Below are 12,307 nucleotides of genomic sequence, written 5' to 3'. Positions count from 1 at the left end.
GGAACAGCGTGGCCAGCAGGAGCAGGGAGCTCCTTCTTGTCCTGTACCTGGCACAGGTGAGGCCACACCTTGGGTGCTGTGTCCAGTTCTGGCCCCTCAGTTTGGGAAGGACCTTGAGACACTTGAGCACATCCAGAGGCGTATGGAGAGGCTTGACAGCTGGCCTGCAAGCAAAGCTGAGTTAATAGAAGAAATAACAATTGATTATTTTCAAGTGCATCCATAGCAAGGAAGAAGACAAGGCCATCAGCATGGAAACAGGTTAGAAAAGATACGTGAAAATTTTTGTAAGCTAGACTACATGCATAAGTAGATGTGTACATGCCTTACTAAATTTCTGTAAAACTTTTGCCAATTATATTGACATTAATTTCTTTGCACCAATGATTATAATAAGTTATTGTGATGCAGTTAATGACTTAAGATCACACTCTGTTAAGAGTATATAAGCTTGAGAACACGCAGAATAAAAAAACGTTTTTCTTCTTGGACCCTGATCATGTGTCTGTATCACATCTGACCTAACGGTGACAGAGGAGGGCAACAAGGCTGGTGAGGGGCTTGGAGCACAAGCCCTGTGATGAATGACTGAGGGATCTGGGGGCGTTTAGCCTGGAGAAAAGGAGAGTCAGGGGTGACCTTATCACTCTCGTCAACTTCCTGAAAGGTGGCTGGAGGTGGGGGTTGGTCTCTCTCTCTCCAGGCATCAACAGACAGAATGAGAGGACACAGTCCTAAGCTGTGCCAAGGAAATACAGGTTGGATATTAGGAAAAGTTTTTTATGGAAAGAGTGATGAAGCACTGGAATGGTCTGCCCAGGGAGGTGGTGGAGTCACCATCCCTGGATGTGTTTAAAAAAAGAGTGGATGTGGCACTCAGTGCCATGGTTTAGTTGAGGTGTTAGGGCATGGGCTGGACTCAATGATCTTGAAGGTCTCTTCCAATCTGTGTGTGACATCAGTTTGCCCAGATTGCCTGGTCTCCAGTGGTATTTTATATACCCTTTTGCAAGCCAGCGTGCACCAATGTCAATCCAAATGTCAATCACAGCTCCCCCATCCCTGCAATGCATTCATTACATGAGCATCCAGACTGTTCCTCCTTCAAATACTGTCTGGTGTTTTTTCATCTTAGGACAAACTGCATTTCCCATCAGAGTGGAAAGGGAGAGAGGTGTCTGTGTGTGTAGGGGAGAATGCACCAAAGATCCAATTATCTTTTCTTCACCATCTTTTTTTTTTTTTCTTCCCCATCATGAGAGGTCACAGATTAGACTGTCAAACTGCCCTGGTTGTGTGAGGGTCTTGATGAGGTGGGAAAAAGAAAGGCTGCCTAACAGATGTGCATGAGGAAGTTACTCCCCTAAGTGAGAATGATGTGAGCAAAAACAAGTGTTTTGGTCAGTGTGTGAATGATCTGAGAAGCCTGTTGAAGTTTAAATTTTTTAATCTTCAAATTTCTTTTTTTTAAATATAGGGAATATGCAATTAATTAGACAGAAGCAAACAACAGGGCTCCCTTTTGTAAGATGGTTTTATTTCTAATGTGTTTCATGTTTAATTTCAGTTTGTCAGTCTCTTTATATTGAGTGCATTCTGTTTCAAAGTAAAGATATCATGAGCAAAACTCAAACCCATGTTTTTTAAAAGGAGAGGAGGTGAAAGTACGTACTAGGTAATGCAACAAAGTCATGGTTTAGCCATGGCTATCAGCCAAACTCCCACCCAGCTGCTCAGCCCCTACCTCCTCTCCTCAGCAAGATGAGGGGAGAAAATGGGAGGAACAGGAAGGAGGGAAAATGTTTTCTGATGAAGACAGGGAGATTATTTGCCAAATACTGTCACAGGCAAAATAAACTCAGTTTGGGGAAAATTTACTTAATTTATTGCAAATTAAAATAGAAATTGAAGTATTAATGTGGGTAGTGGGAAACGCTAGAGAGACGCTAGAGACATCGGTAGAAGATAAGAGGGCCGACTCTTAGCAGGGGTTAATCCAAGGTTTTATCCTAGGAGTCCTGAAGGAGCCCCTACACCTCAGGGGGCCTCCTGCTGAGAGCTCTGGGAGATGTGCCAAGCTTGCATTTAAAGGGAGGTGGAAAACTAAAGTAGAAAACATATTACTAACCAATAAGTGACCCTAAGGGATGGATACTGGGGAAAAGACATTTAGGACAGCATGTGGGGTAACATTTGAGGGGTTGACCCCTAGCCTTTGGCTAATCACTTGGCATCCTGGACCGAAGCTTCTAGATGGAGGGGATGGGATGCTGAGTGATTGACAGAGAGCCAGGGTGGGGATTTGGGGATTATCTCAGCTAAAGAAAGGGATTACACAGGTATAGGGAGGTAAAGGGAGGGGGGTACAATCTGGGATAAACCATTTGGGAAAAAAACGGGGATACAAAACCAAAACTATCACCAAATATTACAAAGTATAAAAACACACTACAACAGGGACTTACCTGTCAATGCACTTTCAATCTATGGACTAGCTTCTGAAATAGCACTTACATCAAAGTAACTCCCTGTCCGTGGGGGAGTGGGAGACTTTGGGGAGTTACATGAACACTTTGAGACCAGAGTAGTCCCTAAAAGTTTAGCATAATTCCATAAAACCAAAACCAAACAAACAAAAATAGGGACTTTGAAGCAATTAAACATAGTAATATGGAGTACATGGATACACTTTCCTATGCTGCTAAGCTTTAATACAGCCCAGAGCTTAATAACTACATCTTTTCTATTGTAGTGCTTTTAAAAAAAATATATCTTCAAAGATAAATTAATAGAAGGGTTATTTTTAAAATAATAATTGTATATCTCCAGTACCATTTCTGCAGTTGACTCAAGAAAGGCATTGAGATTGTTAATCACTTAAAAGGAAAGACAGCTCTATATTTAGCATCCACTGAGGAAAGTACTGGTTTACATCCTCTATAAATATTTAATTAACAAAGACAATAGGAACTGTTATAATGCAAGTGACTTCCTGCATCTGATTACAAAAAGAATTCTCAGTTTGAAGCCTAATCTATTTTAGTAATATGAAGTAAGTTGCCTAGAGCAGTTTATTTTTCACTTATAATAAAAATACCAAATTTGAGTGTTCAACAGTGTACATTGCAAAATTTTAGAAGATAGTCCAAATGCTCATCTCTATTTGCTGTTGTTATCTGTGATTTTCAACACTCTTACTTAGGGTGCTTACATTTCTTTTCCTTATTTTAGCATGTTTTTGCTCTCACTTTTAAATTTTGCTTGCCACTTTTCTTGTTCATGTAAGTAATATTGTGACATTTTCACAGAATCATAGAATATGCTGAATTGGGAAGGACCCATGAGGATCAGTGATGTATAGATTTTAGCACTGCAGTTTTGTATTTTATTGTTTCAGCTTTATAAAGACCATAAAAAGCCTATTTTATCCAGTCTGAATTTGAAGTCTGAAGTTACATGATAGCAGTCTTCTAACATTTGCAAAGGTGCAGTAGGGCAGATGAGGTTACAACTGGATACTCATTGAAGTAAATTGATGCCTCTTTTGGTCCTGGACCTTGCAATTAACTGTCTTCAGCTTCACAAGCAGAAGGAGTGCCTGAGGAAAGGTACAAGGCTCTTTCTCAGCTTGGACAAGTCAAAAAATTAATTCTGCTGAAATGGCTGAAAAAAATGATCCCCCAACAGCTAAACCTGAAAATGAAGTAAATGTAAGTAGGTGACTGAAACATTCTTGATTTTCTATATTTCTTGACATTATTAGATGTCTTGTGATCTAATTCTCAAGTATTAAATTTAATATGATGGTTAGATTTGGTATAATTTTCTGGTTTATAGCTCAGTCTGAAAATATCAACATATGTTTATCCCTGGATTGCTAATATTATATATTTTCAGACAATTGAAATAATGGACATGTCAGTGTGACACCATAAAAGCTTATACTGGTGTCGTGCAGCATGTTTTTCAAAAAAAGTTAACTTCTAGGCAGGAAAAGCAACATTAAAGGAGGCAAAGTGTTTCGCTTTTCCCAGAGAAGATAGAGAAGGGGATTTTTGTATGAGTGCTAACTCATGACACAGATGTAATTAAATAATTTAGTGTGTGGTGATAGTCAAATTGCAATGTTAGCTGGAAACCAGTTCTAGAATGCAGAACTAAGTTGCAGTAGAGGAAAGCTGGATTGAGAATTATGGTCCTTACTGAGGGAAGCTTAACTTTGCTGTTGCTTTCCTTAGTATAAAAGGTTTATGGTAAATTAATAAAACCTATGAAGATATTGATAATGTAGCACACAACTGTCAATATTCCTATGAATCCCATGTAACAGAGAAATTTGTCATGGAAAGCTTGATACATGAATTGCTTTTTAAAAGAAAAATAAAATGAAGACATCAGTTGTAGATGAAATGAAGACATCAGTTGTTTCAAGTGCCCACTTATACATCCAGCAATGTCAATCTTGAGTAATTTTTAACAATACTTGACAGGATTTAATTTCTAATAATAAATTTGTCTGTTTAGGTCTGGAGCCACAAAAAGGAGCTACATGGGAAAACATTAATATAAAATATTATTGTGGGAATCTTGATGAAAGTGAAAAAAATGAAATTTCATTTCTTGATGAAATTTCAGGTGTCAGAATTCAGCATTCATTGAACCGCCTCAAGCTGGCCTACTGAACACCCAAGTGTATAAATAAACTTTGTGACAATTCAGAGCTTTAAACAAACAAATGTTCATTTTCATCCTTAAAGAGACTCAATAAAGTTTGTAAAAAATACAGAAGATGGGTAAATCAAGTGGAGAGCACACAAAATAAGTGCAGTTCATTAACTAGATAGAAGACCTGAATCTGAAATGTTCCAATTCTCTGTTTAAAGATTTTTTTTGAGGAAACTGTAGAGGGTCATACTTAGTCCTTTAACTCTACTTGTTATTAATTATTACCATGTTTTCTTCTCCTTTTAGAACATCCTCCACTCTTTAGATCAAAGATTGCTATCTGTTGCATTTGACTATGAGACCAGCAGGACATTTGGGGGGATCTTTATTATGCTTCCTCTGAGGATACACAGAGGTCTCTTCTTGATAGTATTACTAGTGAATATTATCAGAGAAATGTATCAAAAATATATTGGTGAAGACTTGTACCAGTTTTTAAATATTTTAAGAACAGGGCTAACATCAAAACAAGGACAGATTTCTTGGAACATTGATCCTCTGAGGTTTGAATAACTCTGGGTGTGGGGGTTCCCTGACCTCTCTGGTCATGGTCCAGGTGTGTGGCCTTTGTGGTGAAATACATTCTCCTCCCTCCCACAGTGCAGCTAGAATGTCCCCTGCTGCTGTGTGAGGCTGTTGTGCACCTGTGAGGAAAGTGTGGCTCTGTCTTCTCCATAGCCCACTTAAGAAATGGAAATCTAGAATTAGATTTACTCACACCATCTTTGCCTTCTTGTCTCCTGCTGAACAACCCTAAGGCTCTCAGCTTTTTGCTGTGCATCATATCCTCCAGCTCCCTACCTCTGTGATCTTCCCCTGGAATCACTCTGGATAATCAACATCTCTCTTATCTTGATTGGCCCAAAACACAGATGCACTGTTGAGCAAAAGGAAAGAAGCATTTATTGTAGGTTATTTCGCAACACCCCTTTTGCAAAAGGCTGGCAGTTGTGCTTGTCATTTCCTGTGTGTCAAGCTGCATCAGCACAGAGTTTTTGTAGCCACGGTATTAAACTTGGCATCCCACACTGAAAACTCACGAGTGAAATTCTCAGCTGGTTGCTTCCTGACTTTCATGGTCTTCTTTCTCATCAAGTGTAATATAATTAGTATGGATGAAAAATTATAGTTGTGTCCACACGTTTTAGTCAACAACAAGGTACCTTTGTAGGGTACCTTCTGAGAGGCTTCAAACAATACAATGCTGGTAAATAGGTGAGCATCTTGTTGCACACTTTCTCCACGTCATCTACCTGCTGTAGCTCTGCAGAGGCCCATTGAGCACAGGGAACAGCTAGATCTGCCCAAGTCAGGGGCTCTGCTGTTTAGTGTGTCTCTTCTAGTGTGAGTGTGAATTCCTCAGTGTATTTTTGTGTGGGCACAGAAGGGGATAGGTGGTAGGACAGCAGTTTGTTCCTCAGAGTGAGGCTGTCAGCATCTTGAGCAAATCATAGACCAATTATGGTCATAGATCAGTTCATTGCCAGGGTTTTTTTATTTGCACTGCTTAGAAATGATGTACCACTTAAAGAGGCCTCTGAGTGGCATAGATTCAGCTGTGAAGTGAGGGAGACATGCTTTGAAGATACTGTTAAAATTAATCTAGCTATACCAAAACCAAGGGAAAAAAAACAATTTGTTTTGGTGTTCATCTTGATGAAGTTCAGTTTAATCTTCAAATATATGAGCTCCTGAGCCACATCATTTTGTCTAAGACTGTTTTGTGCTTCATAAAAGACTGTGCACTGAAACCCTTGCTGCTGATTGCTGACTGGTATTTGTCGACACCTCTGGTCATGGACAAGCCACAGCTACCTAAAGCCGCTCCTTGAGAGCTTCCCTCTCACTGGCATCAACGTGTTTTTAGAGAATTTTTCTTGAATGCTCCTTGTTTATGTAGCAATATTATCTAACTTATGCTATAATTTTTATGTAAGGAGGAAATGTGTGGTGTGTTTTGGTTTGTTGGGGTTTTGTTGTGGGGGTTTTTGTTTTATGATTTTTCTTGTAATTTTATTTTGGTGCAGCTGGGTGTAACAGCTAAAACAGTATTCATATCTAATACACATGGTCAGTAATACTCTGAGTGGTCCAGGAATTTGCCAGCTAAACTCTGACGAGATAAGACAATTAATTGACTTGAGAAATGTGATTGAACCTCTAGCTGATCCCACAACAAACCATTTGACTGTGACAGGAGATACCCTAAAGACAGACTTTAATGAAGTGCAAGAGACTTCTTCAGGCAGCTCATGCTGTGCCTGCAGCAACTGATAAACATTTTTTGTCTGCTTAAATGTGTTGATTACTTTTTGCAGAGGAAAATGCCTGAGGTGTGGTGGTGGTGTCTGGTACACATGGGCTTTCCAGAACAGACAAGATGTAGATACTTTATAGGAAGTGGAAACTACTCCGGCAAATATAGAAATGGTCATGTAGCCTTTTGTACCTAGATGAGATGGTCAGGACATATTTTGTATCCAGCTTAGAAAATTTGAGACTGTAGTTCAAAAAAAACCTGTCAAGCATTTGGATATCCAGGTGACGATTTTGTGCAGGTCCCATCTCAGCAAGACCTGTGCTGTGCTCTCCTGTTCACTGGAGGTAACTTCTTAGAGGGAGCCAGATGTGCAGGAAGAGCCTGTCCATAGCCACTACTCCACAGCCTGAAGGAAGTGGAGACTTTTTTCTGAGGAACAAATTGGTTGAGACTTTTTGATCAGACAGTTTCTGCTAGAAACATTCCACGATTTCTGTTGTCTTTCACCTTATTTTAGGCAGCCAACATTTCAGTCCAAATGGTATCTGCAGAAGACAAGTTGGCAAAGAGGATTCTGGCAAGGAAAAAGCATGATAAATTGAAGAAAAAAGATAAGTTGTTATGGAATTTTCAAAACAAAATAATTCTCTTTACCCTCATTCTATTCATTTTAGGAGTTGTAACCTGGACATTACTGTGGCTCTTCATTGGTGAGTTGCTGAAAGTTCATGCAACTCCATATATCATTATTGTCAATAGTACTTTCAGATGACTTTAGGATCTCAGTTGTCCTGAAGCCTGTTTCTAAAGTAAACATGTAAATTTTAAAATAGGGTCTGAAAAACTTCTGTCTTTGCTAAGACTTAACAAGTAATAAGAAAAGCAGGCTTTAGGGAGCATGACTTTATTTCAGGAGTATGAAAAACATTTTAATGTGCAAGCTGATTTGCATAGACCTAACAGGTTTTTATGAGCTTGATTCCTCAGAAATTTTGCCTTCCATTGTGTTTCTTGGCCTTCTGAAGTGCAGATAAGTACATTCTTTTTCAGAATGGATAAAAGGAAGTAAAAGGGGAGTAAAATAAATATGTGTATAATTAAGCATTAAAAGCTATGTTTTCCTCTTTAGGCCCCTGATGCTAATACTGCCTAAGATACATTAGGGATGCTCCAGAATCTGGATGTTGATACTGCCTTCAGTTATGCTGGCTTGTTTGTATGGTGGTATCTTATCTTGTGTGTAGGTAACAGGAGCTCAATTTACCATAATTTGGTACACATCTAGAACAGTTTGGCTATGAAAGTGTAGTGTTCTTTGGGTAGTTGTTTAAAACTACAAAGTTGATTAGGCCAAATAGATTAATTTGGTTTAGAATTTAATAAAAAACCTTCATTGTTATAAAAAAAAAAAAAAGGCTAACTGTCTTCTTTGTTACTTGCAGTTCAGGCAGAAAACAAAGATGCACTGTATTTTGTTGGACTGTTTCGTGTTGCCAACATAGAGTTTCTTCCAGAATATAGGCAGAAAGAATCAAAGGAATTCCTCTCTATGGCACAGACTGTGCAGCACGTGGTAAGATGGGTGGGCTGCTTGGTTAGCAAAAAAAGATCAGAGCTGTGGACAAGTGATGTTTAGATGCCATTGAGGCTTCTGTGGTGTTCTTCTACCCCTTCTCCCTTGAAGGATTATGTGCAAGTGGTGGCTGTCTGGAGGTATGAAGGAACTGACTGCTTTCAGCTTGTTAATCACAAACAGTTTTGAGTGGATCTGGGTTTTATATTTGACTTAAAATTTTATGTACTTTCACCCATAAATTATGATCTATGACTAAAATTCTACAAAAGTCCTTAAACTCAATTGCCATCAAACAGACAAAATCTTGAAATCTTTTGCATTTACACTGGTATCTTCTGCCTTAAAGCATTTATAATTACCCTAAGGATCACAAACATTTTTCAGAAGGAAATTTACATTTCCTTCTGATACTAGGTATTCTAAAGACCATTATACTTCCTAAATACCTTGCATCAGTCAAAGCAAAAATAGAACTCTGGATCAATAGCTGCTCTACAGTGGGAAGAAAGGGGTGGGATGGGAGGGGGGAGTCTTGGTTAAAAGGGAATTTGACTTTAAAGACATTTGGTATAGGGAGCAAAAATACATTTTTGCCAGGAACTGCAGTGCTGTCCACATAAGGATTCAAGCAACTGTATGAAAACTGCTAAACAAAAACAAAACAAAACAAAAAAACAAACAAAAAGTAAGATGCAACCAAGAAATTTTTCAACAATTACTAAGTTTTTGTCACCTTATAATGTGAACTAATGTTCCTGTTTTTCAGTCCTTTCCAAGTCCTGCAAATTAACCGTTGAAGTTCTTTCAGATAACCAGTGCAGGGCATCACCTTTTCCTGCTCTCCATGGAGCAGCTCTATTGTCCTGTATTTCCTGAGTCTTACTCTTGTCCTGCCCATGTCATACATCGTGGAGAGAGGCAACAGGGAGAAGGTGTTGAGCTGCCAGTGTCACCACCTCCTACTTGAACAATCCTTGGGATTTATTTTTTATCTGTGAACTTTGCCTGAACTCATCAATGGATTTTGCATTGCTGAAACTGGCAACCTTAACTGTTGACTAAAATTGTTAGTAGAGAAGTGGGGGATTTGGGATTTTTTTTGTTCTTCTCAAAACCCTTTTGTTACTGACTGCTAGCCCAGAGACCCCAAGTGGTGGTAGAAAAACATCTGAAGATATGTTCTTTCCAATTGATAGTAAGAGTAATACATAAAATCTCTTGTACCTTAATCTGGAGCAAGATTGAGCTCTACCCACATTATTTAGGCCGTTAAAATTATTGTTTAAACGTCCTTTTTCAAATGATGAAAGTTAGCGGTTAATATGGATGTGATTTTTACAGTGTTTGCAATATTCTGTGTCATAGTCCTTTGCACATCAGTTTTAATCATAAAGTAGCAGAGTGAGGTCCGAACAGCTTGAGGTACACGCCACCTTGTGGCTTTGAACAGGATGGGGAGAGGAAGGTTATTGTCACACCAGTATTATCACAGCCCAGCAACAGGGAGAATCAGGAGCTTACTTTGTCCAAAGGCAGTCCTTCGGCAGGGAACATGCAGAGATTTTGCTTCTCCACGTTTTGCACTGTGTGTATTGGAAAGAAATATATTAATACTAAGCTGTTGATGAAGAAAATAGACACAAAGGAATCAAAGTGCAAAAAAGTCCATGGACACATTAAGCAAATAATTCCTTAGCTGTGAGGATAATCAAGCACTGGGGTTCTCATCCAGGAAGGTGCGGAGTCTCCATTCTTGAAGGTAAAACTGGAAATGGCCCTGAGCAACGTGGTATAGTCGACCCTGCTTTGAGCAGTGGGATTGGACTAGATGCTCTCCAGACACCCTTTCCTATCTCAGTCTTCTATGATTCTGTGGGAAAAGGTCTGATATGTGCTGTTCACTGCACCATAGTAACAACACCCAAAAAAGTGTTGTGAGTGTGTGCACATTTTTTAACGTTTGGCCTTAAGTTTTATCATAAGAATAGGGATGCTCTCTGTGTTTGGGATTTTCTGGGTGAAGGATGGGCACTGTTGTCAAAATTCATTTTTATGGAAAGAGCATTATTGTATATACCAGCTGACCATGGGCAGAAGATTTGATGTTTCCTAGGAATTCTAGATTTGTTACAGATGCATTGAAGAGCTGGTCTGTTCATCTCCTCTTCTGCCTAGCTTGGCTGATGTATGTCTGGAAGTGTGTGCATGTTGCATAATCTTGGTGGAAAATAGGTTGTTCCTAGAAAAGCCTAGGTATATAGCGTCTCTACGTGTGACTGGTTTTCAGAATGCTAAATCTTTATACTTTGTCTTTCAGATGAACTTGGTTTACACAACTTCTTCTTTCTCCAAATTTTACAAGCAGTCCACTGTCTCAGAAGTCAGGTAAAACTGTGGTTAAAGTAATTGCTTTTCTGCTGGGCAGTAGATAATGTAATAAGTCCACCAAACAAGCTTATTTTTAATAGTTATAGTTCAATGTCTTTGCTATGTACTAGAACTGATAGTAAAATAGGTTTATAACCTATACCAATTCACTTAACAAAAGTAAGGGCAAACTAAAGTCATAGAAACAGTTCGTTGTCTGCCAGAAATACAATGCAAGATGAACAGAAATAATGTCAATAAAGAGGTTTGGTGATCTTTTGGCTCATGTAGAAGTTTAACCACTTAAACATGCTGTTGGAGCACAACTGTGTTATTGATTAAATCACACATATTTGGTGAGTAATGCTACTGGAATAAAAGCATTTTCTACTTAAGAAGTAGGAAATCTATGCAATAAAGTATTCTTACTCGAATATTAATGCTTGCAGCTAATGTTAGAAGTTTAGTTATTTCAATTCTCTAGAACCAAATACAGTTTTGGTTCAGAAACTGGAGGTTTTTAGGCTGTGTTTCTTTTAAGGGTCTTTCTCCCCACTAAGGAGGTAGAGATTAGTGTGATCATAGATGGCCTCTAATGTGTTACCTAAATAGTCTAGGAATCATTTCATACATACTGCAACACACAGTGTAGGGTGAGATACATAGCACTGCAGAGCTCTGCATTTCTGGAGATGATAATTCTACTGTTTCTGTTCTACTATTTCTGTTTCAATCTTTAGGAAATAGTCCAGCTCTAATTCATGTGTAGACAATGTGATTTCTACAGATCTCCATAGTTAGGAGCTCTCAGGAAATCAGCCTACTGAATATTCCCAACTGGATGTGAAGAGTGCGTTTTCGTATTTTGGGATTTGTCTTGTTTGTTTTTTTAAGGGGAAAATATACATTCACTGGGTTAAAGTAATTATAAAATATGGATATAGCCATGGTCTTCTGAATTTATGCTTCAGAAGCTTGGGCTAAGAGTCTAGTCTTCAGAGGACTTCCAACAGGGTGATAACCTGAGCTCTTTATTTCAGTAACAACAACAATGGAGGCCTTCTTATTCATTTCTGGATCGTATTTGTGGTACCACAGGCGAAGGGGCAAGTGCTGTGTGAGGATTGTGTGGCTGCCATTTTAAAGGATTCCATTCAGACAAGTATCATTAACCGGACTTCGGTGGGAAGTCTTCAGGGCCTTGCAGTTGACATGGATTCCATTGTCCTAAGTGGTTAGTATTAGAACACATCCGTATCCTTGAGGAAATGCTTCATTGTGCAAATATTTTTACTTTGGAGTAGAAAATTCTATAAATAAACTAAAATCTTTATCCTACATCTCTAACTTCTATTACTAAAATTGTAATAGAGGGAAAA

General features: G+C 38.7%; 1 protein-coding gene across 1 annotated transcript in view; it reads left to right on the top strand.

Moving 5' to 3' along the window:
* Positions 1-3,659: 3,659 nt before the first annotated feature.
* Positions 3,660-12,307, top strand: part of TMPRSS7 (transmembrane serine protease 7) — a gene marked incomplete at both ends in the record, with an annotated part of 32,447 nt that continues 23,799 nt past the window's right edge. Inside the window, 5 exons of the mRNA XM_084200960.1 lie at positions 3,660-3,710; positions 7,503-7,695; positions 8,428-8,558; positions 10,879-10,946; positions 11,969-12,162. Coding sequence (XP_084057086.1) covers positions 3,660-3,710; positions 7,503-7,695; positions 8,428-8,558; positions 10,879-10,946; positions 11,969-12,162 — 637 coding nt within the window. The remainder of the gene's footprint in view (positions 3,711-7,502; positions 7,696-8,427; positions 8,559-10,878; positions 10,947-11,968; positions 12,163-12,307) is intronic.

This window comes from Fringilla coelebs (assembly GCF_963513975.1).
Source record: "Fringilla coelebs genome assembly, chromosome: 2".
NCBI lineage: Eukaryota > Metazoa > Chordata > Aves > Passeriformes > Fringillidae > Fringilla > Fringilla coelebs.
The sequence above is the reverse complement of the archived record's forward strand: the minus strand, read 5'-3'. Positions and strand labels throughout refer to the sequence as shown.